This window comes from Hemicordylus capensis, chromosome 1 (genome assembly GCF_027244095.1).
Source record: "Hemicordylus capensis ecotype Gifberg chromosome 1, rHemCap1.1.pri, whole genome shotgun sequence".
In the NCBI taxonomy this organism is placed as follows: domain Eukaryota; kingdom Metazoa; phylum Chordata; class Lepidosauria; order Squamata; family Cordylidae; genus Hemicordylus; species Hemicordylus capensis.
Window position 1 is genome coordinate 407,432,571 of NC_069657.1, and position 27,792 is coordinate 407,460,362.

At 42.8% G+C, this 27,792-nt stretch overlaps 1 protein-coding gene across 1 annotated transcript in view; it reads right to left on the reverse strand.

Moving 5' to 3' along the window:
• CAPN14 (calpain 14) overlaps positions 1-27,792 on the reverse strand; it is a 93,871-nt gene that overhangs the window by 36,291 nt on the left and 29,788 nt on the right. Inside the window, exons 6-12 of the mRNA XM_053306876.1 lie at positions 26,753-26,889; positions 26,416-26,590; positions 23,329-23,394; positions 16,611-16,696; positions 15,619-15,693; positions 11,045-11,208; positions 8,500-8,672 (exon numbers count right to left, since the gene is read on the reverse strand). Coding sequence (XP_053162851.1) covers positions 8,500-8,672; positions 11,045-11,208; positions 15,619-15,693; positions 16,611-16,696; positions 23,329-23,394; positions 26,416-26,590; positions 26,753-26,889 — 876 coding nt within the window. The remainder of the gene's footprint in view (positions 1-8,499; positions 8,673-11,044; positions 11,209-15,618; positions 15,694-16,610; positions 16,697-23,328; positions 23,395-26,415; positions 26,591-26,752; positions 26,890-27,792) is intronic.

A 27,792-nucleotide genomic window follows, 5' to 3' on the forward strand; every position in this document is an offset into this window, starting at 1 on the left:
ATAGATAGATAGATAGATAGATAGATAGGTAGGTAAATGCACTATGCTCAAGCTGATTTGCAACCCAGAAGGTCTAAGTGATAACTGTGAAGCATGTGTTGTGCTTTTTATTTTTATTTCTTTAGAAATGCACTATATGTCCAAGCTGGTTTGACATGTTCAAAAACCTCACTCACACTATTTACACTATTTATTTATGTCATCAATCAGTATGATTCTATAATGGTATGAAGTGTAAAGGAGGCCTTGCACATGCTGATTCGCCCACAGCCCTGATCTCAGCATACAATATCCTGCCCTTCTTCCATCAGGGAACCCCACACCTATAACTTACTGCAAATCTCAATTCTAGATGTTGAATTCCCTGAGGTTAGTAGGGCAGGATATAATAAGAACAGCTCCAAGTGGCCAGATGCACACAACCAGTTTTTATTGTGGTTAGCATGATTACCAGAGTATCACACGCAAATATCCCTCTCCATTCACAATGGGCATTGCTTGAATGTGCATAAAAAGGCAGATATTGGCATGTGACTCAAGTTTAAAAATGCACAGTGTATGATAGTTGCAAACTTCATGTGGAAAATATGATTGTTTGGATCCCATCAAAGGCACAACAGTCTTTTGAGAGCTGCCCATTAGCTAACAATTTCCCAAACAAAACAAAATCTCTAGTTCCCTAGGTTACATAGAAAGCTGCCTCATTCCAAGTCAGACCATTGGTCAGACCTAGGTTACATAGTCAGACCTAGGTTACAAGTCAGACCTAGGTTACATAGAAGGCTGCCTCATCCCAAGTCAGACCATTAAGCTCATTATTATGCACACTAACCAGCAGTAGCTCTCTAGGGTCTCAGACAGGAGTATTTTCCAGCCCTGTCTAGAAGAAGCATGGATTGAACCTGGGCCCTTCTACATGCAAAGCAGATGCTCTACCACTCAGCTACCAAGCCTTGAGTACTTCTGCTCCAACGGCTCGCCTGTTTCTTAGATGCTCATTCTGTATACAGACCACCAGGGCTGGAGACTGGAAAGAACCTTGCAGTAGTTATACACAATGCCTGAATTAGAAAATGATACTCAGCCTTATATAACAGTCAGAATCAACATGTACTCTTCTATGCCCATGCAATTCTGAAAGTCTCGGATTCTTCTCAAGCAAATAACATGTTCTGCAGCAGGGGTGTAGCAAGGCTGGAGTGGGCCCAGAGACAAGAGTTTAAAATGCAAAAGACATGCTGTTCTGGTGGCTCCAGGTCTTAACACTCACATCAATTTTGGAGGATGAATACAAGTGAAGGAAGCCCGGGTAGGTGTGCAGCTGGGGGAGTCAGTCATGTGACTTGCCTCTGGGGGGGCCCCAAGGCAGTGGGCCCCCAGACAATTGTGTCCTCTTGCTCTATTTCAGTTACGCCCCTGTTCTGCAGTGTTATTTTAACCATATTTACTCAGAGGAAGTCTCATTCATTTCAATGGGACTTATTTCTGAATAACTAAGCTTACAATTGCAGCCTTAGCCTCTCTTTGACAACCCTGTCATCCTGCTATGTCAGAGTGGGCAAAACTGCACTTTTAATATTAATTTCCCATTACTAGGAAATACTAGACCCATCATGGAGGCTGCCAATAACAACATAGACTACTAGAGCCTCCCTGAATTGACTACCCAATTCTCAAAACAGCTCTCACATTTTCCTCTCTTGTGGACTTTGTTGCACACAAGAACAGCTGCAGAAACACTTTTGCTCTCCCTTTGGTTGTATATCTCTCGTGCGAATGCAGCAATTTGTCATCTAGTAAGAGGGCGGGGTTGTCCCTAAGAATGCATCGTATATTAAATGCAAGGCTTTTATGCCTCAGTCAATGCTGTGATTCATTGTATTTCCAATGTGAAAACTGGTCTTGGTTTTGTACTTCACTATACTAATCACAGCGCTCAATACAAGCCTGAAATTTACTTCATAGATGGCTGTCTCCAGCTCCAGTCTTCAGCAAGCCTGAATCTAAAAGTGCTGCCTCCCAGTTAGCCCAAGGCTCTAGAAAGGAGATGGATGGGTTGGGCTTGAGTGCTATTTTCAGATAGCCCCAAACCAGTTGGGCGCTCCTGTCCTGTTAGAACCTCCATTTGGGTCAGAAGCCAGACAGACTTCACAGCATGCTAAATAGGCAAATTCAGGTTTAAAAACAGGGGAGGAAACCCCAGGTATTTTTATTTATCAATTATTGTTGCTGTTGTTGTTTACGCAGTAAGACAGGTGTTAATGATTGGTTTGTTTTATCCAGACATCGAGTCCTTCCCAAGGACCTGGGATGCTGAATTTTATTATCAATGTTGTTGCTGTTATTATTATAGATACCATCGCAGAATATTGGCTGTTCCCAGTAAAGTTGCTTTTTGTAATTGGCTGATGGTGATTTCTGTGGCCCCTATGGTGTTGAGGTGCTCTTGAAGGTCTTTTGGAATTGCACCTAGGGTGCCAATTACTACTGGGATTATTTTGGTCTTTTTCTGCCACAGCCTTTCAATTTCAGTTTGTAGATCTTTGTATTTGGTGATTTTTTCCATTTCTTTTTCATCTATTCTGCTACCCCCTGGTATTGCTATGTCGATTATTTTAACTTGTTTTTCTTTCTTCTCGACTACAGTTATATCTGGTGTATTGTGTGGCAGATGTTTGTCTGTTTGTAGTCGGAAGTCCCATAATATTTTTGTATCTACAGCTTTTTCAATTTTATGGTCCCACCAATCTTTGGCTACAGGTAGCTTGTATTCTTTGCAGATGTTCCAGTGTATTACCCCTGCTACCTTGTCATGCCTTTGTTTGTAGTCAGTCTGTGTGATCTTTTTACAACAGCTGAATAAGTGGTCCACTGTTTCATCTGCTTCTTTACAAAGGCGGCACTTGCTGATTGTTGTTGATTTTTCAACTTTTGCTCTTATTGCATTTGTTCTTAGTGCCTGTTCTTGTGCAGCCAATATGAAACCCTCTGTTTCTTTCTTCAGGTTGCCATTCTTAAGCTGCTGCCAGGTCTTGGTGATGTTTGATTTTCCAGTTATATTGTACAAATATTGACCATGAAGTGGCTTATTTCTCCATTCTTCTGCTCGGTTCTTTCTTGTAGGCCTGCTTTGTTTCATTGAATAGTTTTTCATTATTGACCATTTTAAGTGCATCTTCTTCACTGTCCTTTATATATTCTTCAAAGCCTCTTTTCTTCTCCTCTACTGTTTGATGGGCTTGCAGCATTCCTCTTCCACCTGAGCTGCGAGGGAGGTATAGCCTATCTACATCACTGCGGGGGTACTGAGCATGATTGATTGTCATGATTTTCCTGGTCTTACGATCTAGCGTCTCTAGCTCTGCCTGGGTCCAGTCTATTATTCCTGCAGTGTATCTGATAATAGGTATAGCCCAGGTGTTTATGGCTTGTACAGTGTTCCCACCATTGAGTTTGGACTTTAGGATTTTTCTAACTCTCCTGATGTATTCACTTCCAATTTTTCTTTTAACTTCAGTGTGTGCAATGTTATCAGCCTGGAGAATGCCCAAGTATTTGTAATGTTCTTTCTCTTCCAGGTTCTTGATCTTGCTTCCATTGGGCAGTTCTATTCCTTCTGTTTTTCTTATTTTCCCTATTATTCCAGTTAATAATTTGAACAGGGTTGGCAGGCAGGTTATCGGTCTATAATTACTTGGAACTGCACCTTTTGCTGGGTCTTTCATGATGAGATGAGTTTTCCCAGTTGTTAGCCATTGTTCAATATCACCTCCTTGCAAAATGTGATTGAACGGTTTTGATAGTTGTTTATAAAGGCTTGTTAGGTGTTTAAGCCAAAAGCCATGCAGTTCATCGTCGCCTGGTGCAGTCCAATTTTTAATTTTCTTTGCTCTTTCACTTATTAATTCTGATGTTATTATTAGTTGGTTACATTTTTCGACCTCTTCTACCCAGCCTGCTTTTTATTATAATCTATTGGGTTGTCACATATTTTCCACCATAACTGCACTGTTTCTTCTTTATTTGGTATTTCTATGTTTCTTGCAGTTTCTCCTTCTATGCTTAGGTAGAAACATCTCTGATTTGACTGAAACTGGAGATTCTGCCTGTGTTGTGTAATTCTGGCTTCATATCTGCTAATCTTCTTTGACACTGCTGTTATTTGCTGCTTTATTATTTCCAGGACTTCTCTAATTTTCCTTGAATCTAGATGGTATTTTTGGATCAGATACTGTTTGGTGTTTTCATTCTTCAGCTTCTTGTCTTTCATATCTTTCAATTTACTAGCATCTGATCTAACCCTGGAGATTTTATTTTCTAATCTAATCTTATATCTGAGCTCTTGTGTTGTTACTGTTGCTGCACTGTACATTAGTTGGTTTGCTCCTTGCAAATTATTGGTTGTTATTTCTGCAAGTGCAGCATTTATATCTTTTAATGCCTGAGCAAGTTGTTTTTTGGCAACTGTTTTTAGAGCTAGAAGTCGAACCCTGGTGGTTGTTTGGTTCATGTGCTCAGTTATTTTTTGCTTTAGTTCTTGTTGCTTTTCTGTTAAACAGCATTTGGGTTTTTGAGGTGAAGGCAAAGGGGAGGTTGCCTGGTTTTGATTTTGAAACACTTCAGCAACAGTAGCATCCTCTATTTCCGACACCTCCCCCACCTGCGCCTGAGCAACTTCTTCAGTTGATGGTAATTCTTCTTCCATATCTTGAGCCTGTGTTGCTCTTTGCAGTTCTTCCAGCTCAACTTCTGTGAATACTTTATTTCTTATTATGAATCTTCTCTGGTTTGCTAGCCTTTCTCCTTCCATTTCTATATCTGGATGCTTCTCTTTCCAAATTTGGTACATTCTTTTTAAATAACCTCTTCTAGTTGGACTAGACTTGTAATAGCAAATCTTTATTTCCTTGTTGGTGTTTTTCATATATTTCTTCCGGTTAAGCGACGTTTCTTCCAGTAACCCTGCAGTCTCCAGCCCTGATTGCTCAACTGAAGATCCTGAGTCCTGTAGCCCACTTGCCACCAGATGTCCAGTGACTGCAGCACCTGGCGCGGTCCTTTTTGACCTGAGTGACGACTGATCCGGTATAGATTTATTAAATTTACATCTCACCATATTGTTAATGGAAGAGGCGCTCTTCGTCTGACTCCTCTGATGAGACTTATGCAGTTTCGACCTCTGGCATATCTCTCACCTTCCTCAGAGCACACAAGCCCCACAACCATGCCAAGTTAGTGACTCACTGGGGGCACAACAACAACAACAATAATAATATTCATTTGATTTCTATACCACCCTTCCAAAAATGGCTCAGGGCAGTTTACACAGAAAAATAATAAATAAATAAGATGGATCCCTGTCCCCAAAGGACTCACAATCTAAAAAGAAACATAAGATAGACACCAGCAACATCACTGGAGGTACTGTGCTGGGGGTGGATAGGACCACTTACTCTCCACCTGCTAAATAAAGAGAAACACCACATTAAAAGGTGCCTCTTTGCCAAGTTAGCACGAGTTTAGATTCTAATGAAGCAGCAGCACAATAGTATAGGATGAACATGCTCCAACAGCACTCCAGATCTCCATTAATGTCATCACAGCTTGTTCCAGTCTGCCATTTGGACCTCATACATTAAACACATAGCTGCACATGGCCATTCTGTGGCTTTGTGCACAGACAGAAATACCCTTAAAGGCAGCTCCTTCCCTGATACAGATCTCTACTTAAGACTGAAGAACCTGAAATATCTGAGATGTAGTTGTTTAAAACATCATTTAAATGCTGGCTTTAGCCAACAGACAAAAATGCATGTATCGATTTAATGGCATCTGCAAATAATTCCCAAGAATGAGCCAAAAAGGAGGGTGAATTTCCCCCAAGTATCTTTAATTTGCAGAACCTAAACAGGAAATATAATAAAACCATTTCTCACTCAGTCCGCTCTGCTGCTTCTGGGCACAGCTCAGGAACACTGCCATTAATACTTAATTAAGTCATAAACATGCATTGTCTTGAAATGTATTGAGTTGCATCTTGGTATTAACAATCATTTCTTTTGAATGCCTTAAGAAATTTGTCTGAAATAAACTAAAAGCTGAACACACAAGGTTTGGACTGAGTTTTGAATGCCACATCGGAACACTCAAAATCCAAACAGAATTCAAAGTTCTATGAACACAAAACATCAATATTTGGATATTTTATGACATCCTAAATACATTTATGTAATACCCATTTATTTCAATTATATTTACTCCCAAGGAGGTGATTAGGATCACATTCTGAATCTGATTTCAGCCCTTCTAAACAATATCTTTCAGTATTTTAGCTTAAATACCTTTTATATATTCAATTCTCCAATTTTCAAGACAGAATTCAACTAAACTTAAATTACTTTCAGATCAGAATTTTCAGTTATAGTGAAAATACTCGATAGTGGCAGATCTTCTATATATTTCAAAAGAAAAGCTGTTTGAATTAAAAAAGGGCAGCAGAAATATATAAATAAGGGATGGTAAGATTCTACATACCTCTGGGTCAGCCTAGAAGAGAAGGAGAAGACGACATATCAAACCACAAGTTCTGCGTTACTTAATAACGTGACTTTATTTATTTATTTATTTATTCGATTTCTAGACCACCCTTACAGAATAGCTCAGAATAGCTTTAGCATCTGAAGAGAAACAACCAATAGGACCTTCAATTGTGAAAGCATTGAATTCTACATTTTCACCTCATTTTAGGCATCTACACAGCTCATTCATCCAGTACAGATAGTCATTGAAATCTTCAGCAACTTTTTTTCAATTTATGTAGGGAATTTGACTTAAGATGGTGACACGTGTGTGTGTGTGTGTGTGCGTGTGTGAGAGAGAGGTGGGGGGTGCTGTTCAGCTACCATGAAGGACATTGTTCTTTCTTTCATGAAATGTCCTGCTAACTGGGCAAGAAGCAACCCTTGCTAATTGAGCAAAGAGGCACCTCTGGGAGATAGTAACTGCCCATATTCATCTCAGTGTAGCAACTCTCCAGTGGCTACTGCTGCTTTCTCCTTTTTAGAAGAAAAATGACTTAAGTTTTCTTTATTTTTACTACTATTTCTTTTTAGATTGTGAGCCACTTTGGGATGGGAAGCATATTTTCATTCATTCTGTTATGTAAACTGCATTGTGAACTCTTTGTTGAAAAGCAGTATATAAATATATTCTAAATAATCGAATAGATTGTAGGTCACTATCATAATAGTAGCAACAATGCTGTCATTGTTCTCCATTCTTCTCCTTATTTTCTGTCTCACCACTCACCTATTTGATGTCAAGTATCAGCCTGGACTCTGACCTGGGGGGAGGAGCTAACCAGATGTGGAGGGGGGAGTGCCAGCTGTGGGCATGCTGAACCCAGACCCTAACATTGAGCCAGACTCTTAGTCAGGAGCCCCTTAAGCCCAAGGCTCCTGGGGTGGGACCCCCAGAGACTGTAGTACTCGAACCACAGTCCACTGAAGGGCTAGGACCCTCACTTCCAAGGGCCTCAGTTTCACTGAGTCCACTTGTCAACCCAGGCAATATGCCCAGAAAGAAAGCACGGAGTACTAGGCTCCAGCTCAGAAGACCACCTCTTCAAGGCTCTGCACTTCTCAGCAAGGGCGTAGAGACTGAGAGAGATAACTAAACACAGGCAGCATCAAAAGTTTCATTGAGGGTGACTGAGCCCTTATTTCAACAGGTCCTCTCCAGGTGATCTGTACAGGCTACTGAAAGACTGTATATGACTAGCCTTGTTCTTCAGGATCTTGTTCTTATACATATTCTGCCTTCCAGTGTAACTCCTGCCCAGGTGTGCCCGGAGCGGCCCACCAGCTGCAGTGCCCGCGGCCACCACGGGGGGTGAGGGGTGGCCTGCTCCACTTGACTCACCACTCACCCCCCAGTGGTAAAGATGAGAAATATCGGTGGGGTGGTGGGTAGCAGTGGCAGCGGTGGCAGGGCAGCCCCCCTCCCCAGATAACTTGGAGGCCCACAAGGAGGCAAGAGCAATGGCACGGCAAGGCATCTTAAAAAAATAAAAATAAACTAAGTGGAGGGGGGGCCTTGCAGCAACAGGGGAGCCTCCAGGCAAGCAGTGCCTCTGATGATGGAGAGATGTGGGACAACGTGGAGCTTAGGGGGGTTAAATAGATTGCCCTGCCCGCTTGCATCTGACAGATGCAGGGGGCATGGCTGGGGGTGCTGGGGCACATGTGCACTTTGCACGCATGATGGGAGCACCCTTCCTGCACTTTGTTCCCCCAGCCACAGGAAAGCTCACTACACCCCTGTTATTCCACCTTGTCAAGACTGAATGTAGTAATTTCACACTAATTCAATATTAGCCTCCAGAGCAGGAGAATGCCTAGCTACCGGTGGGCCAGTCCCAATGCTTTAGCTGTAGCAGAAGCAGCAGTTTGGTAATTGAATTGATCCCAATTTAGGGCAATTCACCCCAAATACAAAGACTCCACCTACCTTATAGATAGAGAGGCCTATGTGAAGATGAGGCATCCAATTCCGGTGTTTACTGTTGCGCTTTTGGATCAGACATATAAACACACTGCAAGAGTACATGGATCTTTTGCTCACGTTGCCTTGCATAACTTTCAGCTGGTACTGGGGATTTATCCAAAATGTATCTGAGCAGTAAAACAACAATGGTGTGGGTTGCTATTCTCAGAACACAAGAGCAATGTTACAAGGCTTAGCAGAAAAAGTTGGTTGTAGTGCCGATGCACAAAAATAGGACAGAGTTCTGAGCACTGTACTCTGTTGTATTTGTACTGCACTCATTTTGCTGTTCTAAGACTGCAAATAAGCCACCTAATGGCGCAGCACGAAAATGACTTGATTAGCAAGCCAGAGGTTGCCGGTTCAAATCACCGCTGGTATGTATCCCAGACTATGGGAAACACCTATATCGGGCAGCAGCTATATAGGAAGATGCTGAAAGGCATCCTCTCATACAGCGTGGGAGAAGGCAATGGTAAACCCATCCTGCATTCTACCAAAGACAACCACAGGGCTCTGTGGGCGCCTGGAGTTGACACCCACTTGACGGCACACTTTACAAGACTACACCGGATGGTTAATAAGGATATTTTACTGTTTTAAATTTTTATCATCATTATGTTTTAAATTTTATCAAAATTTCTTAACTAATTCTAATTTCAGCCTGTTTTAATTACATACATTCAATTATTTAACTGTAACCAATCATATAACTGTAATCTTTTTCTTCTGTTTTGGCTTGTGGCTGTAACATTAAAGAACTATGAACTACAAGACTGCAAATAAAACCTGATCTGAGTCTCAGTCTGTGTCACCATTATCAAGATATGTAGCCTTGGGTTCTAAATTCTTGAAATTCTCCAGAGTTGTAGCTCCTCAAAAAGTATGGATTAAGATTTTACTGAAACATTAAAGCCTGCTGCTCCCGGTGGCCAGCTGGCTGTTGGCAATCAGCATCCCTATTTTCTCCCCATCCCTGTTGCTAATCGGCAGCTGCTCACAAACTCTCACGAGAGCTGCCACACATGCGATTTCAGACGGGTACGTCCTGGAGAAATAAATATATAGATATTATGTAATTATATTAGACTATCTTTATTGAAACCTTAGAAACAGAGGATCAAGTGGAACACAGAACTTGATGTTATCTTAACTTCACTTTTTGATCTCCTAGCAAAAATATGTAACTTGTCCTTACCATCAGGCTCTATATACCATAGAACTGGAAAGTAGCTAATGTAATTCCGATTTTCAAAAAGGGATCTAGGGAGGATCCTAGAAATTACAGGCTGGTTAACTTAACTTCTGAGCTGGATAAATTGATGGAAAGCATGCATAAGGAGAAAATTGTTAAACATACAGAAGAACAGGCCTTGCAGGGTTCACAATCTAAAAAGAAACACAAGGTAGACACCAGCAACAGCCACTGGAGGAATGCTGTGCTGCAACTAGATAGGGACAAGTTGCTCTCACCCTGCAAAATATAAGAGAAACTCCATTTTAATAAGTTGCTCAGTTAGCAGAGGAGAGGCCTGGTGAGCCACCAGGGCTGCAGGCTGGAGTATCCCTCTGGGCAGTAAGATTCCCTGTAGGTTCAGAAGTGTTCTGCTCATCTTAAGAACATAAGAACAGCCCTGCTCAAGGCCCATCTAGTCCAGCATCCTGTTTCACACAGTGGCCCACCAGATGCCTCTGAGAAGCCCACCGGAAGGGGGTGAGGGCTTGCCCCCTCTCCTGCCATTGCTCCCCCACAACTGGTATTTAGCGGCATCTTGCCTCAAAGGTCTAGCGAGGCAAGACTTGCCCTTGCAGAAGCCATGCTGCTTCTCCTTCAGCAAGGCCCGTTCTTCTGTGTGTGTCACAATTTTGTCCTTAAGTTTAACAGTTTTTTCCAGGCTGGCTCTTCTAAACAGAAAGGGCTATAAAGTTTCCTGCTTTGCCTGGCTAACAGCAGTTTCTGCTCTAGCTTGATCTGACAGAGAGGAGAGCTGGTCTTGTGGTAGCAAGCATGACTTGTCCCCATAGCTAAGCAGGGTCTGCCCTGGTTGCATACAAATGGGAGTCTTGATGTGTGAGCACTGCAAGATATTCCCCTCAGGGGATGAAGCTGCCCTGGGAAGAGCGAAGGTTTCAAGTTTCCTCCCTGGCTTCTCCAAGATAGGGCTGAGAGAGATTCCTGCTTGCAACCTTGGAGAAGCCGCTGCCAGTCTGTGAAGACAATACTGAGCTAGATAGACCAATGGTCTGACTTAGTATATGGCAGTTTCCTATGTTCCTATGACACTTGGTTTGACCTTTTGGCCTGACCTCCCTTGGTTCCGAATCTTGGCTGGGCCCGCACTACCTGCTCTGAACCCAGCATGCCCCCAGTGCCTGATTCCGACGTGACACTGCCTATAGCACAGTGTTTTATATACTTTATCACTAGGTAGATGTTGACTCATTACATCAAGAAATTCTTTTCAAACCCAACACCCCCAAGAAGCACCCTGAGTCTCACCTTTGTGGGATTGTTTTCTGCCCCCGGCTGTGCTTCCTTTGACCCATGCACCAAACTGCATTGAGCACATCCACTTCTTCCCATCTTCTTGACTCATCAGATCAGGGGTTAATTTGCAGATCATCAGATCAACAAAATGGGTTTTAAAATCTTGCACAGACATCCTGTGATGAAGGAACCAAAAGACACAGAGTCAAAAGCCTAGCCTGGTCCATATGGCTGAAATAGCAGCCCAGAATCTAAAGCATATGCTTTTTCGTGCATGGCTACAGTCATGCTTCATTCAAGAGCAAAGAAGAAGGCATCTGCTCCAGTTGCAGCCAGTAGCAATAGCAGCTGTGTGGCTATCACAACCTTAAAAGAGCTAAAGTGGCAAAGCTTCCGAGAACAGCCTTTCTGTATCTAAGAAGCCCAGCCTTCTAACTCATAAGGCAATTCAAACTAATCCTTTCATTTATTTTATGAACAACCATAGCTGTTCATTATCAAGGCATTTGACAGAAACAAATACCATTTTTAATTGCCTCTGTCCAGGTCTCAACATCTAAGTGCAGAGATGCTGGGCCTCAAGTCTGCCTGAGAATAATACTTTTTGCCCTGGAAACATTTTCCTCCAATCCCAGATATATGAAAGTATGTTATGATTAGTATGAGATGAGGAAAAACCTGTCAGTAGAATGCCAGACCTACTCACTTGATTATAACAGAGCCCTGGGCTTGAAGAAAGATTCATGGTTAAACTCCGAGGAGCCTGACTCAAATGCAACCTTGCCCCTCCTCGCCCCATTTGCACAATATCTGCCCTCCTCTCATTTTTGTCCGTCTGTCTGTCCGTCTATCATAGGTCAGAACTAATCCCCAACATGGTACAAGCACCAATCCTAAAAAGATCAGGTTTTCCACCCAAACAAAGCACCTATGATTTGATATTATTTTAAGCTGCAGAATAGGTTTGGTCCGTAATGAAAGTTAGGGTACTACCAGCTGAGTAATTAAATGAATAAAATACTTGAAAAACTCAGCCAAAAACTCATCATGTGAAGTGTTTAGGCTAGATATTAAGCAAATGAATAGGAGAGATTAGTGGGTGGTGAATGTTTATTTCTCTTAGTTTCTTGGTGCAAAGTTAAATCTGTCTTGCATCTATCTGAGGATAATTTAATTAAGTCTACATAAACTATTCTGCACTTCATCTCAAGACTTTTACAGACAATAGGCTTTTAGAGCTTTTCCATCATTACCCACATTGTCTATTCACCCATTTATTTTGTTTAACATCCATCCTGAAGAAAAATTCTAGAGAACTTCAAAGCTTGCTGACTACTTTGGAATATTTTATTGGTCCTAATAAGGGTATTACCCTACTTTGGATAGTGGAGACATATTTGTGAGCAAAAGATGTACAACGAAATTGTATGTTAATGGTGCCATCTAGTGGGAGAATTGTACAATTCAAAAAGTTGAATAAAGAAAGTCCTGTGATGTGATCTTTGTGTGTTGGTATGGGGGTGGGGGAGTTGTGGCACCTTAAAGCTAGTATAAGGTTTCATGGGCTGTGAAACATACATTCATTTTGTAAAACTACATTCTACTACAATGACAAATATCAACCAAAGTTCTGAAAATAAGTACTACATAAATAAGATGGCTCCCTGTCCCCAAAGGGTTCACAGACTAAAAAGAAACATAAGGTAGACAAGACACCAACAACAACCATTGCAGAGATGCTGTGCTGGAGCTAGTTAGGGCAAGTTGCACTCCCACTGCTAAATATAAGAGAATCACCACTTTAAAATGTGTCTCTTTGCTCAGTTAGCAAGGGTATACCATTAACTACCGCTAGTCTCATTAACTACCACTGCTGTCTGGAGTAATATAGGTCCAAATTCACTATATCTTAGAGCAGGGGTGCCCTAACCTTGGCATCCTAACTGTTGCTGAACAACAACTCCCACAATCCCCAGCCACAATAAGTTGTAGCAGGGGATTATGGAAGTTGTAGTTCAGCAACAGCTGGAGTGTTAAGCTTGCCTACCCTTGCCCTAGTGAGTTCTTCTTTTTACAAGGGCAGTGTGAGAGCATGGCGTGACACTCCTTTCCATGTCACTAGCATAAGATGGGAAGTCCCACCCATGTAGGAGGAACTCACCTTGAGGCTCCTCCCAAGCCAGTGACACCCTTCACTAAGACTGAAGTGGGAAGGATGGTAGCCTCTTCCAATGTGACCCAGGGAGTCTCACGCTACCCTGGCAGTATAGGAAGGAATAGCACTGCAGCCATTAAAATTGTAAGAGCCTAGTCACTAAGGCCATGCCTATTTAAAATGAAAACTGACAGACTCCTTCCAAATATAAGGACAAATTGCTACATAAAACCACTGTGTTCAGAAGCAATATATCCCCGAGGCTATCCAGATGGTAATTCCAACTTCAGCACAAATTTCATGTCCAGATGATGTTAAGAGACATTGCACAGATACCATCTTAGCATCATTTGCTGCTGATCTCTGAAAAAGCTTTTCAATTCTGTATTGAAAAGATGCGGCTTTTTCACAGATTGTCAGCAGATGGCCAGCAGGTGATGCTGAGAACTTGTGCAACGTCCTTTAATGTTAGATGGATGTGTTGTTATATTGCTCGTTGAAGTTGGAAGAATTATCTGACATCTGAAGGATCAGGGGTATAGCTATAATTGAGCAGATGGGTTTAAAGAACTCAGCCCACCCACAGGGCCACCCCTCCCTATCTTCTTCATTATCTTCCTTACTCCAAGGGGGCCGCTGGAGAGAGGGGTGAACATGGGCCCCCTCTCCCCTACCGATGCCCCTGCGAAAGATAAGCTATGTGGGATGACATCATCATCATGCCCTGCTTTGTGAGAGGCATCTGTCTGGACACTTCTGGAAGGAAAACACTGGTCTAGATAGGCCTTGGTCTGAGAAACAAGGCTGACTTATTATGTTTTTCTGTTTGAACTGGAGCTGAAATGGATTTGCTTTTAAAAAAAAATTCACTGCAAACTTTGATGTCAGATATTCATCTGGAAGTCTGATTATGCAAATATTTGCCAAATATTCGCCAACTGTTTGTTATCTGTATTTTCCATCTGAGGACATTTAATATTTAACTTTGATATTTGATGTCAATATTTTATATCTGATAGTTTATATTTAATGGCATTAGAATTGGATAGTATTTTATAGTTGGCATGTAATAACAGGATCTAATGTTTGACTTTCTGGGCAGGTTTGAACTTAATGCGGAACCTGAGGTTCATGAAATCCTCAGCCGCCACATCGTGTACTGCCCGCTCCTCCCTTCCCCATGTGAATGCCTACTTCCTTTGTAGGTTAGGGTAGGCAGATACTGGGAATAATATCCAAACCCAACAATCTCTGAATATTCTAACCCAATTGTTTTAGGGAACCCGAGATCTGAAACTCACTGAAACTTGGGTTCAGACTTAACAAAGAACCTGGGGTTCTCATGTGACCTCACTCAGCTCCAGGAGCACACACTCTTCAGACCCATAGCCAGATGGTGGCATGGAGTGCACCTGCCTCCCCCCAAAATTCTCCTTCCTCCCCAGTGGCCACCTGGAGCAGGAGGGAGAAGAATAGCTCGCCTCACAGCCTCGTGAGTTTGCCTCACTGTGAGCTCACTGTGAACTCGACTCACAGCACTCCAGCTGTTCCACCACAAAAACTTTAGGCTGGTTAAGGGCCTGGCACTCTCTCCCCCATCCCCGTGTGAGTGCCTACTTCCTTTGTAGGTTAGGATGTACTGAGATTGGTTATAACATCCAAACCCACCATTCTCGGCATATTCTAACCTACTGGCTTCAGGGAACAAGGGGTTCAGATCTTGGGTTCCCTGAAGCCAGTAGGTTAGAATATGCTGAGAATGGTGGGTTTGGACGTTGTGACCAATTGAGATTGGTCACATCCTAACCTACAAAGGAAGTAGGCACTCACACAGGGATGGGGGAGAGAGTGTGTGGTCCCAGAGCTGAGTGAGGTCATAGGAGAACCTCAGGTTCTTTGTTGTCTGAACCCAAGTTATCCAAGAGCTGGCACCCAATGAAAAATGGCATATTTTATAGCGATTGCTTATGTGATTTCATATTTGATATTTTCAAAAATCAAAACAATCAACCCAACAAATCTAAAATGCTTGAAAATAGAGATGAAACTTCTAGTGAAGCAAATTTAGAATTGGAAGTTCTTCTGAACTCCCACAGTTCAGAAAACCTTATGCCATTATGAACAGGGCCCAGACTCTCCTGAATGTGGGTCCTGCACTTAATGGGGTTGGCAATGCTAGCTAGTTAACCAGCCCTCCCTGCCCTGCCCTTTGCAAGGAAGAACTACCCTTGAGGAGAAGCAGTGGAAGGAGGAGTCACTAGACTAGAGACAGGACCTCATCCTTAATGGGGAATAATGTTCCAGTTCTAGCCAGGGAGCATGAGAGGGTGATGTACAACTTATTCATTTAGTGAAACTTATAAGATTTTGAACACCTCTGCCTTAGGTGGCAGAACAAGGAGGTCAGTGATAAATTATTTCATTAAAGTACCAGAACTCTCCATCGTCATAATTTCTGCGCAGCAAAATCTTCTCCTTTGGACTCAGTAGCTCCCATTTCCCAGAGCTAAAGGGGCAGAAAAGAGTTTATTTTAAAACTATGCTTATTAATTTCATTGTACTGTAGATAACTAATCTTGCTTACTTGTACTTTGTAGATACTTTTTTTAACATTATGACTGCCACACCAGAGACTACATGAAAGGCTTCTAAAATTAAAGTTCCTTTTTAATATACTCGTAAGATACAATCAGCGGTTTTTGTATCGTGTTCCATGGAACCCTGAGGTGACACAAAAGCTCATTGGAGGTTCCTCAGTGAGAAGAATGGTAATGCACACAAACCACTTGCCATAACTGATCTTATGGAACTTGTTCTCTGGCACACCTAACTTATGTGGAAAGCCTGGCCAAGGCTAATGGGCAAAACCATTTCATTCTATGAAAAGAAAGTGTATCCTAGGATGCTCCTGGAATCATCTGTAGTGTACAGAGCTTCCACAGCTGATGGTCAAAAATGTGAAGGGTAAAATGTTTGAAAACCACTGGGTTAAATGATACTTCAGACCAGCTATTCCTACCCCACAACACTGTAACACCTGCTGAAATGCCCCTTTCAGCACAGTTCTTTGCAGGATAATATCTGCTTAAATTGGCCTCTCTGTGTCCTGGTGTTTTTGCAACAGCATTGTGGCTTTAATGTGTCAGATCAAAACATAAAAGGTGCAGCTGAAGGCATGGGAGGCGCTGACCTGCATTTTCCATGCCATTACGCTTGTGCTGCTATGTGCAGCTAAGTTCAACTGAACTTTTGTGCTGTACATGTTCAACTTCATTTTGCACTGCCTATTCAATCAAAATAATTCAGCATTGTTGCTCTGAGAGACAGTGCCATGTTCACTACTGCTGATGCATTAATCTCTGCCTGAAGGTGGCAGTGTGACTTCATCCATCCAAATCTTCACTCCTTGCTATAAAAACTCACCTGTCACTCCAGTCACCTTTCCATTCAACCTTCCCCCAGGGATTTCTTAGCCTTACCAAATTTTCATGTCCATGTTTGCAAGTCACCTGTGAAAAACAATAACAGATTTCCTTTAAAAGGGTTATTGCTCCATTTTGGTCTGCTCTGACCATTTGTAACATCCTGAGCACAATTCAAGATGTCAGCTTTGATCTTTACAGGGCTCAACAGTTGGGCCCAAATAATTTTAAGAGAAAACCTCTTCCCCATCACATTCTGTCAGATCAGTCATGAAACAACATTGAGTTTACCATCTATTTGGCAAATATGGATGTCCCATAGATATTTCTATAGGCTTCTACACATTTGTGGAATTGCTTCCCCAAGAAACAGAGCAAAGTCAGAACATCTTTTGCAAACATGATAAAATCCTTTATTTTATTTTTTGATTTGACTTTGGGTGGCCAAGAATAAACGATCCCAAGAGCCCTTTCTTCATGTATGCCAAGCATAGTTGCTGCTGCCTCTGTGCTTATTCCCACACATGCAAGGGTCTGTGTAAATATGAACACATGAAACTGTTTCAGACTATTGGTCCAGTCAGCTCAGTATCATCTATTCCGGGTGCAACGGCTTTCCAGAATTTCAGGCAGGTGTCTTTCCTGTCATCTGCTCCATTAAATCCTTTCCTGAAAATGTGGGGGTTGGAACTGGGACCTCCTACATGAAAAGCCCGAGCTGCACCACTGAGCTATGGTAGAAAGAAAGACTTCTGCTCAGGCTGTTCTTCTAATGTTATGTTTTGCATACCATCCAAGTGAGGTTAGGCCACTTGGGAGCTGCATTTATTTAATTCAAATTTTTTTTAATATCAGTGACCAATAATCATTTTTCTTTTATAACAAATGCATTAGTCCTATTCACAATTTATGTTCAACACTGGTAAAAGTGTACAGTGTACCCAGGTACAGATCTGTACACAGGTACAGTTATTCACAGGTTATGTTGAACAAGGTACAAGAACAGTACACTCACTATCTATATCATGGTTTTGAGGGGCCTGTACCCAGTTTCACATTTTTAAAGAATGCAGGTAGAGTCATTCATACAAACACATATACGAGTGTACAAACATTCCTGCACAAATACAACTGAATAGGGCTATGGTTTACTATAATACTGAATTACAGTTTTGAATACGAACATTTTGTAATTTAGATTTTGTAGAAGGAAAGTGCACCACTTGTATGGATTGCTAAACACACTGTTTGGGCAATTGTGGAGGCAGAAACCCAGGCCCAAACCAACATGGGAACAACCAGATAGGAAGAAGCAAGCAACCACACCACTCTGGGTAACATCTGAAGGGGGTCTAAGTGTGGTGTCTCTCAGCATTTGTTAACGTAGTTGCCAGGCCCAGACTCAGAGTCAACTTTAAGAGTTGTGTAGAGCTTTGCCAGGTGTGCCTTTTCCCATAAGGCTGCAGTAATAAAAGATTTTCACCTAGCATAAGTTTCTTTTCTATGAGATTCATACATTTGGATCTGATCACTATGGTGTTTTTGGTTAATCCATACCTTGATCCAGGCTAGGTTTTGAATGGGGCTTTCGATACTTGTATTCCCGGCCTGGAGTAGAGGCAGGACTAAAAAGACAGCATAGGAACATAGGAAGCATGGGCGTATCTAGCATAGGAAGCATGGGTGTAACTTGAAGGGGGCGCCATTTTGAAATATTATTTTTTTTTAAAAAAAAAGGCTGCCAAAAACAAAATGGCCACTGTGCATGCTGTAATGGCCTCTGTGAGGCCCTAGGTCATGCCAGGCTTTGCAGAGGCCATTTGAGCATGCGCGGTGGCCATTTTGTTTTCAGTGGCTTAAAAAAAAAGCTTATTTTTAAACACGGCCACTGCACATGCTCAAATGGTCCCTGCGAGGACCTAGAGGCAAGCGGGGTGAGGGGGAACCTTTGCAAAAACCCCACCAGCCTTTAGGAAGCCCCCCAAAGGGGCTATGGGTAAAAATAATAATAATAATAATATAATATAAAACACTGTACACATATTCAGATTGGCACTATGTACAGAGAATCAGGGCTTGTGAATACTGAGCTGATGCTTATGAGCTAGGATTGTATTCATTTGCTCTTACTTTGCTTCTTGTGATAAGTGAGTTAAATGTGATGTCTTGCTAATATGGCTATTAATGGTGAGTTTATCTTTGAATCAGTGTGAAATCCTTAGTATTAAGGCCCACTGGAAGTTTCTTGCTCTCTTTCTCTCATTTTAACTGTCTTTCTGAAAGACTAGAATATATTCCAAGCAGTGACACAGTTTACTCTGCATATCCTTTAATTATTTTCAGAGTATCTGGGAAAAGTCAAAATCTCCATTGATTTTTAAAACTTATGTAATGGTGATGCTACAATGCATAGTAGATAATTAGACAGGTACTTCTGTTTAGTTTTCCAAGTACACCTCCACATAGTATTTGGGTATTTCATGAGCCACCGCATACTGAAATTTGTAGTTTTCCAGCATTTTTTGGTCTGGCTAAGTCCACTGCTAAATAGTTTTTGAAATATTAAAAGATTAACGAGCTTGACTTGTATTTTTCAGCTGATATTATGGTAAAGTTATCTGAAAGATGGGTGTCAGATGCTTGGACAGGGGGCGCAATTTCAGTGTTTGCCCTAGGTGCTATTTTCCCTAGATACGCCTCTGATAGGAAGCTGCCATATACTGAGTCAGACCATTGGTCTATCTAGCTCAGTATTGTCTTCACAGACTGGCAGCAGCTTCTCCAAGGTTGCAAGCAGGAATCTCTTTCAGCCCTGCCTTGGAGAAGCCAGGGAGGGAACTTGGAACCTAGATGCTCTTACCAGAGCGGCTTCATCCCCTGAGGGGAATATCTTGCAGTGCTCACACTTCTAGTCTCCCTTTCACATGCAACCAGGGCAGACCCTGCTTAGCTAAGGGGACAAGTCATGCTTGCTACCACAAGACCAGCTCTCCTCTAAGAGCCAGCAGCAAGAGCACTGAAAAGCAGTCTGCACTTGCCACTCTGTACATTATATCATTTCCATAATCCATTAAACTATTAATATTCCTGAATCCACTCTACAGTATCAGTCAGCTTGAGCACTTAGCCTTGTCCTTGCATACCACAACTATTTCCTTTGGATTCTACAACCAACTGTAAGGCATGAGGCGGCATCTCAAACCAGGGCTCAGAACACTAAGATTCTAAAACCTTTCTTCCTATGCCTCCAGCACTTGGTTTCCACCACACATCTGACAGGTTGAGCTCTGTGATTCCAGGTGTCACAGTATCAGTCTGCTTGAGCACATAGACAGCTCATCTCAACCTCTGTTGGGTCCAGTCTTGGTTCACATCCCAATCTGAGCAATTTCCCTTTCATTTGAGGGAACTTACCCTAGCAACCAGAATAGGTCAGAGGGAGGCTACAGGGAGGAACAAGAGAGCAGCGAAAGGGTCACCCCTCTACTATTTTCTAGTTTTTAGCTCTGTTTATTATTAATATCTGCAGTCATTAGAGTGTGTGTGTGTGTGTGTGTGTGTGTGTGTGTGTGTGTGTGTGTGTGTCTATAGGCAGGTTCACACATAATGGCGGCACCATGAACATATGCTCACCCCATGCGAGCTGCTACTTCCTGTCCAGGTTCCAATATGTTGAGGTTGCTTGTGACATCTGAACTAGGGAGGTGCATGAAATGGATTTCGTGTTTTGTTTCGAACTCAAAATAAAATGCAGATGACCACAATGTTTTGTTGAAACAGTGGTCGACCCGGTTGTTTTGACAGAACAAATCTCTAAACGTTTTGGCCGTAGGAAACAATGGGGAAGCTCGCAATACCTCATTGTTCCCCATTCGTAGCTCCTAGGGACAACAAAGTAGGTTGAGTGGTAGGGAATAATGGGTGATATGTACCACCCAACCCACAAAAGAAATGGGCAAGCAGGCAATTTTTTACTTTTCCCACAAACCCCCATAGCATTGGAAGTCAGTGCCAGAAAACCAATCAGCAAGGGGAAAACAGGCCTCCAAAATGGACTTGAAACATCAAAATGTTTCAAATCGAAATGGGGTTGTTCTGTTCCGAACTTGAAATAGGTCCTTTATATATAGGGTGTTTTGTTTCAAGCTCAAAACACTAGAAATGGGCCATTTCAATAATGTGACATTTTGACGTTGAAACATTTTGCACATCCCTAATCTGAACCCACCAATCTCAGCCAGGGCTGTCCTTAGGGTGGGCCGAACAGGGCGATTGCCCTGAGCTAGCACAGGCCCCACTCTGGGCACACTGCAGTGCAGCCTGCCCTCCCCCAGTCCCAGTCCCAGCCCGGCCATTTATCTTTCCCTGCACGCAGTCCAGCCAGAACCGATCTTTTGTGTGGATGTGCAGCACAGGCTTGAAAGGCTGCCAGGCAAGCTGCTAGAGTTCCTTCTCTCTCCACCTCTCAGCTGTCCAACAGATGGGTGGGGCTTCCAGAGATGCCTCCATGTAGGTCTTGCTGAAGCCTGAAGCTCAGGAAGGGAGGGAGGAGGTAGGCAGGCAGGCAGGCAGAGTGTCCAGCGCTGGCTACCCTTGCCCACCACAGCTCTCTGCAGACCCTCTGCCCAGCCCAGCCCAGCCCAGCCTTTGCCTGCTTAGTAATGGAGATATGATGTGATTTCCTTTTTGTGGTTGTGGTTATTCCCCCCCCCCCGCTTGAATATTTAGGGATTGGTTTGCCATAGGGATTGGCTTGCCATAGGGCTTTGGTATTGAGCAGAGGTGTAGGGCAGGGTGGGAGGAGTATGTATATTTAAATTGAAGTGGATTGGACAAATTGTTGGTTTTTAATTTTAAAAACCCATCAGAAATGTCCTATAAGTGGCTTGCTTTATGGCATAAAATTACAAAAATGTCTGGAACTGAAGCCCCCCCCCTTTAAGGCCATCATTCTACCCCTATATGGAAGAATCTGCCCTTTGCCTTAATTTAAAAAAATGGGCAAAACACCCTCCAGCCTTTAGATCATTTGGAATGACCTGGCATAGGGCTTTGGTACTGAGCAGAGATGTAGGGCAGGGGAGGAATATGTATATTTAAACTGAAGTTGACTGGACAAATTGTTTGTTTTAAAAATATTTTTTAAATTTAAACAACCCATCCAAAAAGTCCTATAACTACCTAAACTCTTGCTTCCTTTCCCCTGATTGCCATCTGGGAGCTTGACACCTGCCTGTTTTGGATCTGTCTCTGGACCCCTTAATCTAACAGCCTGTTCCTGCAACCCAGTCACCTGCAGTCATTGTTGCAAAGGCATAACACAACCATAATTGTTAGTTTTGCATTTTTGGGGATTGTAAATAATAGCTTTTAAAACTGATATTTGTATTTTGTACAAATGATAACCAAGGAAAAATATTTCTTGGTATCTAAGCAACTACATTTTAAAATGGCAGAAAATAAAGATACAGACCATGTTCATGGATGCTATGCTGTGCATTTTATGGAGTAAACAGCAAGCACCCAACCTACCCCTTCACTAGCACTTATTTTTCTCAGCTGAAGTTAAAAGGAACTTAGCTTTGCTTAGCATGCACTTGTGGGTTCTGCTGTCAGCAGAGTCTCATGAATCAATTACAGCCTTTGATTTACACATGGGCCCAGCTATTATCCTCCATGTTTTATTCATACCACTAAGGGAGCACAGCTCTAAAAAAGAAACAGTTCTGATGCTCTCATCATCTTCCATAAAGTCTGACAGAATTTAAAGCAAGGATAGCAGCATACACCCCAAGTCCCCTGCAACAGCAGTGGGCATTAGGGAGCCCAGGTGTTATTGCTAGCTCCCAGGCTTGTCTGAAAGCAGCTCTCCAGGCATTTGGGCTTGCTTCCCCCTCCCTTCCTTGCCAGCTAGTACTGCAAATCTGATTGGCTGGCTTAGTGGGGGCATGGCTGCACCATTTTTAATCTCGCTCTTTTGAAGTGATCAGAATTGCTTTTACTTTCTTTCATTGATTTCTTTCCAGTTTCTTCTCCCACAAAGCAGTCTCTCTTACTCCCTTCCTGCAACAAAATTCTCTTGGAATTTAGGGGTTTCTCTATTAAAATCCCAAGTTTTGTCAATGTGAATTTTTGTACAAGCTGCCATTTTCTGATTGGCTCTAACTCTCCAAGCTGCTGTATTAAGAACATCAAAAGCTGCCTTCTATTGAGTCACACCATTGGTGCATCTAGCTCAGTACTACACTGAGCCTCCTAGGTGTACATGTTTTGTTAGTCAGGAGTATCATAGTGAGAAGAAAAAATGGTGTGAGTGAGGCTATAGTGAGCTGAGGAAGCCAAAGGGTAAAGGGAAATGTAGCCAGCAACAGGTGAAGGTGAATACCTCCAGTTAGCATGGAGGCAGATGTGAGCTCCAAAGGTCACTAAGAGGTGAGCCACTGACCTTTGCCTGGAGCAGCTAGTTGGTGTAGCTGTAAAAATGGAGGCTGTGTTAAAGGAAAACCTACTGGAGCTTGATGAGCCCTGTAGCAAGGCAGGCAATGGGAAGAGAAGCCACATGGCCCAAGAGCTTCAGAATACAGGGAAGGGGCCATATTCAGTTTTAATCTACCAAAATCTACCTTTAATCTACCTTTCATCTGACCATCATGGTCAGATGAAAGATGAGAGTAACAAGTTGAGAATAACATGGAACTAGAAAACAGACTTGAACTTACTTTTCGTATGCCAGTCACTGTGTAGGCATGGCCAGCCACTAATCCATTTGGAAGGACACGTCTTGGCTGTATAGAAGGGTATGAAAAGAAATTAACCACGATGCTTTAAACTATGTTCTTCAGTTGCTGATGAGGTCAACACAATCTGCTTTTATGAGAAAGCAGTTGGCGTCTGCCCAAATGCAAATGCCAAACACAGCTTGAGCAAAACGCCTTAGTAGATTTTCAGTCTGGCTTGTTATGTTAGACAGATTAATCATTTGCCAAATGAATACAAGTATATAACTTTTAAAAATAAAAAATGACTGAGCTGGGACATGAATAGCGGCTTAACAGATCAAGGGTGGTTTAGAAAGAGAATTGTGTCAAATTGTTCCTTGTCTCCTCACTTAATGCATGAAAAAAGTCAAATTGGTAGGCTGCATTTTTAAGACAAATAATGTTATGTCTTTGTAGAACAGATAATTCACCTGCAGAAACACTGTCAGATGGATTATGCTATAGGGCACTAGCATACCTGGCTTTAAAGAGATTAGAGAAGGGCTGCACAACACTAGGGATGTGTACGAACAGATTTGGTGCATCCTGTAGGGCCGTGCCGAACCACTTCAGTGCAGTCTGCCGAATCATTTCGGTGGGGCAGGGAGTGGTAGCTTTAAGCATGAATAAAGCCACCCCACCGCATTTCCTAGTGCAGCTCTGTGCCACACAGAAGCAGTGGAGAAACAGGTAAGGACTGCCTTTACCCATGCTTAAAGGTACTCCCACCCTGCCAATATGGTTTGTGCACATCCCTAGACTACACCGGCCCTTTATCTAGTTTTGGACTACAGTTCCTATCATGCCCAGCTACAATGACCAATACTGAGGGATAATGGGATTTGTAGTCCAACATCTGTAGGAGGACCAAGGTTGTTCAGTCCTGGATTAGAGAAACAGAAGGAGAGGAAGGTCAACTGATTGCTATTTGCCATGATCACTAGAGTGCAGGGTTCACTACATCTCTGGCTACCAGGTACTGGAGCATCACAACAGCAGATGGATATCATTGGTTGTTAACTTAATTGTGCCATTTGCTTGGTCACTGTCAGAAGTTGACTCTCCAGGGCATTTTTCATACAGCAGGATTTCCGCGATTTTACTATGAGGCTTTACTGTGAGTTCAAAGTCTTTCCCTCCCCCCCTCTCCCACCGCAAAGATGCAAAAAGTGGATTTTTTAACCCTGGATATAAATCGGGCTATACTCATAGTGTGCAATGAAAACCCAAAATGTGTGTGAAGTGTTGCTCCCCAATAGCTCGCAGGGACTTCTGGGTCAATCTGGCCGATGTGTGAATGCACACCCTCCATTGTGGAGGAGATGCGAGCTAAAACATGCATGTTTTATGGGTATGCAGTTCTGCTATTATACAAGTGGATTTTGACTCAAATCTAAGTCTTTCTTCTAACATTACAATGTTATGAGATCAATGGGGAGATTGCCTATGGGGACCATACTCACACTGTCCCAAGACAAAGGACTCTGGTCCACTTAGGGCTATTATATTTGGAAGCAGTTACAGTGCCAGATGGTAGGTCTGCAACATCAGCTCACCCCACTACCATATTGTTGCTGCTGTTATGCAGAATCCTCTATGTCACAGCTGGAGTGGAGAGATGTATCTGTATCATGACCCAGCCTTGGCCGCAGCCAGGAATCTATCAAAGGATGAGCTCTTTATTCCCTCCTTATAGGAGCTAATGCCCTTTGGTGGGGAATCTAGCCAGTCTCCCTTTTAAAATTAGCACAAGAATAGCCAATGAGGTCATTCACACAATCAAAAACTGTGTTCTACCTGGGTTTGGGAGCTCTGTGTGCTCCCAATTTTCGGTTATGTGGAAGCAAGGGAGGAAGAAAACCTGGGTAGAAGTGAATGAGGTGCTTCACACAACACGTGTGAAGCGTCATACAGAGCTGTGACACGGCAGCACACGAGCAACCAAATGGGGTTAGTGGAGCACTAGCTCCACTAACCTCATTTAAGGGGAGGGGTACTTTAGGTGGTTTGCTGCTGGGAGCCACGTGGCAGCAGACAACCAGGAGAAATTGGGCTAGGCTCCCTTAGCCCCATTTCTCCTGGTCATGTGAATAGCTTCAATGTGTGGAAACAGGGTAGAAGAAAAAGCTACCCAGGTTTCCTTCCTACCTTGCTTTCACATATTCACTTCTACCCAGGTTTTCCTCCTACCTTGCTTTCATACAACCCAAAATTGGGAGCATACACAGCTCCCAAACCTGGGTAGAACACAGTTTTTGATTGTGTGAATGACCTCAATATGTTGTACAGGGGCGGAGCCACCATTGGGTCAAAGGTTTCAAAGAACCTGGGCCGTGCCCAATCAGAGGCCGCGCCTCGCAGCCCCGACGCACCCCCCACGCCTGATGTCAGATGCGGGGGTGCTGGTTTAGCTCCTGAGCAGGGGCCGCATGGCCCCTGTTCAAGAGTTAAATGGCTGCTGCATCTGTGGAACGGCCAGGAGTGGCTCCTTAAAGGCAGGGAAAAGCCACTCCTGGCTCCACTGCGAATGCAGCGCCAGCCTGGGTAGCTCCTGCAGGGGCCACGCAGCCCCTTCGGGAGCTAAATGAAGGCAGCCAGGAGCGGCTCTTCCCAGGGAACACAGCACCAGCCTTAATTTAGCTCCTGAAGGGACTGTGCAGCCCCTTCAGGAGCTAGACTCCATCTGCTACTGAACGGAGCCTTGTGGCTCTATTTGGGAGGCAGACCGCGCCCCCGCGTCTGACATCAGACACGGGGGTGTGGCTAGCCCCACGTCTGACGTCTGATGCAGGGGGCAGGGTGAGTGGGGCTGCTGGTGGTCACGCTCCGCCGTTGATGTTGTAACAGACCGTTTGTTGGAATTGGCTTGAGGAGATCTGGATCCTTGCTCAGCCATGAAGCTCACTGGGTGGCCTTGGCTCTGTCATTACCACTTAGTATAGCCCACCTCACAGGGATGTAGTGAGGCTAAAAATGAGTGATTTCTGTGTTTGCTAACCTTGGAAGGGAGGGAGGTCAAGACAAAACAACAACAACAACAATTCTCACCCCTGAATGGGTCTGGCAGCCTATCAGAGATCTGCTGTAGATTGCTCTGGTCAAGATATGCCAGAGATCAGATGGAGCATCAGCCAGCTTTATGGTTATGTTAACGCCTCCTGTGAAGTCTACCAGAGCTTCTGACACCTGCCCAATCTGAAGATCTTCATAGGAGCCACACAGCCTGTCAAGAAAGTTATTCCAATCATTTTTTCCATGTAGTTGTTCAGCTGATTATTTAGTAAAATAAAGTTACGAAAGGAACAAAACAAGGGTGAGGAATGTGCTGTGTGGCCCATGTTACATAGGAAGATTCCCTCTGTACAAAACTTGAAGATGCACTTACTTGGCATAAGCCTTTTCCAGAAGAGCTCCCCAGAACAGGTTCTTATAAACAGAAGAGAGAAAAACAAGCTGTCCAGCCTCATTTACAGGCAGTCGGTCATCTACCGCTACATCAACCCATTCGCCAAAATGCCAGAACTGGAAAAGAAAAGGGAGACACAAAAGGGACACACTTTATCAACAGGTGATCATATGATTATTTCAAAGAGGTTACCCTGCCATTTTTAAAGAGAGAAATGAGGCTATCTATTAACTGTAGACCTGAAACAGACACATGTTGAATTAGTCTACCAGTGTGTGATGACTCTGTCTGCTGGAAAATGCAAAGTGAGTTTTGCTGATGCAATGCTGTAGCATGATAATTACAATAATTACAAGGGAGTGTGGTTTATTGGTTAGAGGGCTAGACTAGGACCAGAGAGACCTGAGTTCAAATCCCCATTCAGCCATGAATCTCACTGGGTGACTCTAGGCTAGTCACTTCTCTCTCAGCCTAACCTACCTTACAGGGTTGTTGTGAGGATAAACATAACCATGTACACCACACTGGACTTGTTGGAGGAAGAATGGGATAGAAATGCAAAAATAAATAATAAATATAAGTGAATAATAAATTCACTTTGAATTTTTGAAGTTTGCTTTATGTTTTTGAAATTTTGGAGCCAACCTCTATCCAAAATGCTAAAATTCTATCACTCTAAATTTATTTAACATTTTGAAATTGTATAATCTGAAATTTGAAGTGTCACCTGTAGTTCAAATCTGAAATTTCAGTTTTCAATTCCAATTTTCAAACATGAATTCTAAGTTTGCAAATTCAGAATTCTGACTTTGCTTCAGGCTTAAAAGGAATCTTAAAAGAAAATTAAACTGGGGATAAATGTGTATCAAAGAAATGAAGAAAAGAAGGAACCATTATACCATAGGAGCAGCTGAGATTGAGGGGTAGAATAACAGTCTTTTTTTCTCATATTGTGGTGAGGACCACACAACTGGGCCATGTAAAAATTCCAACACACATTCAGAATATGTTTAAATGTT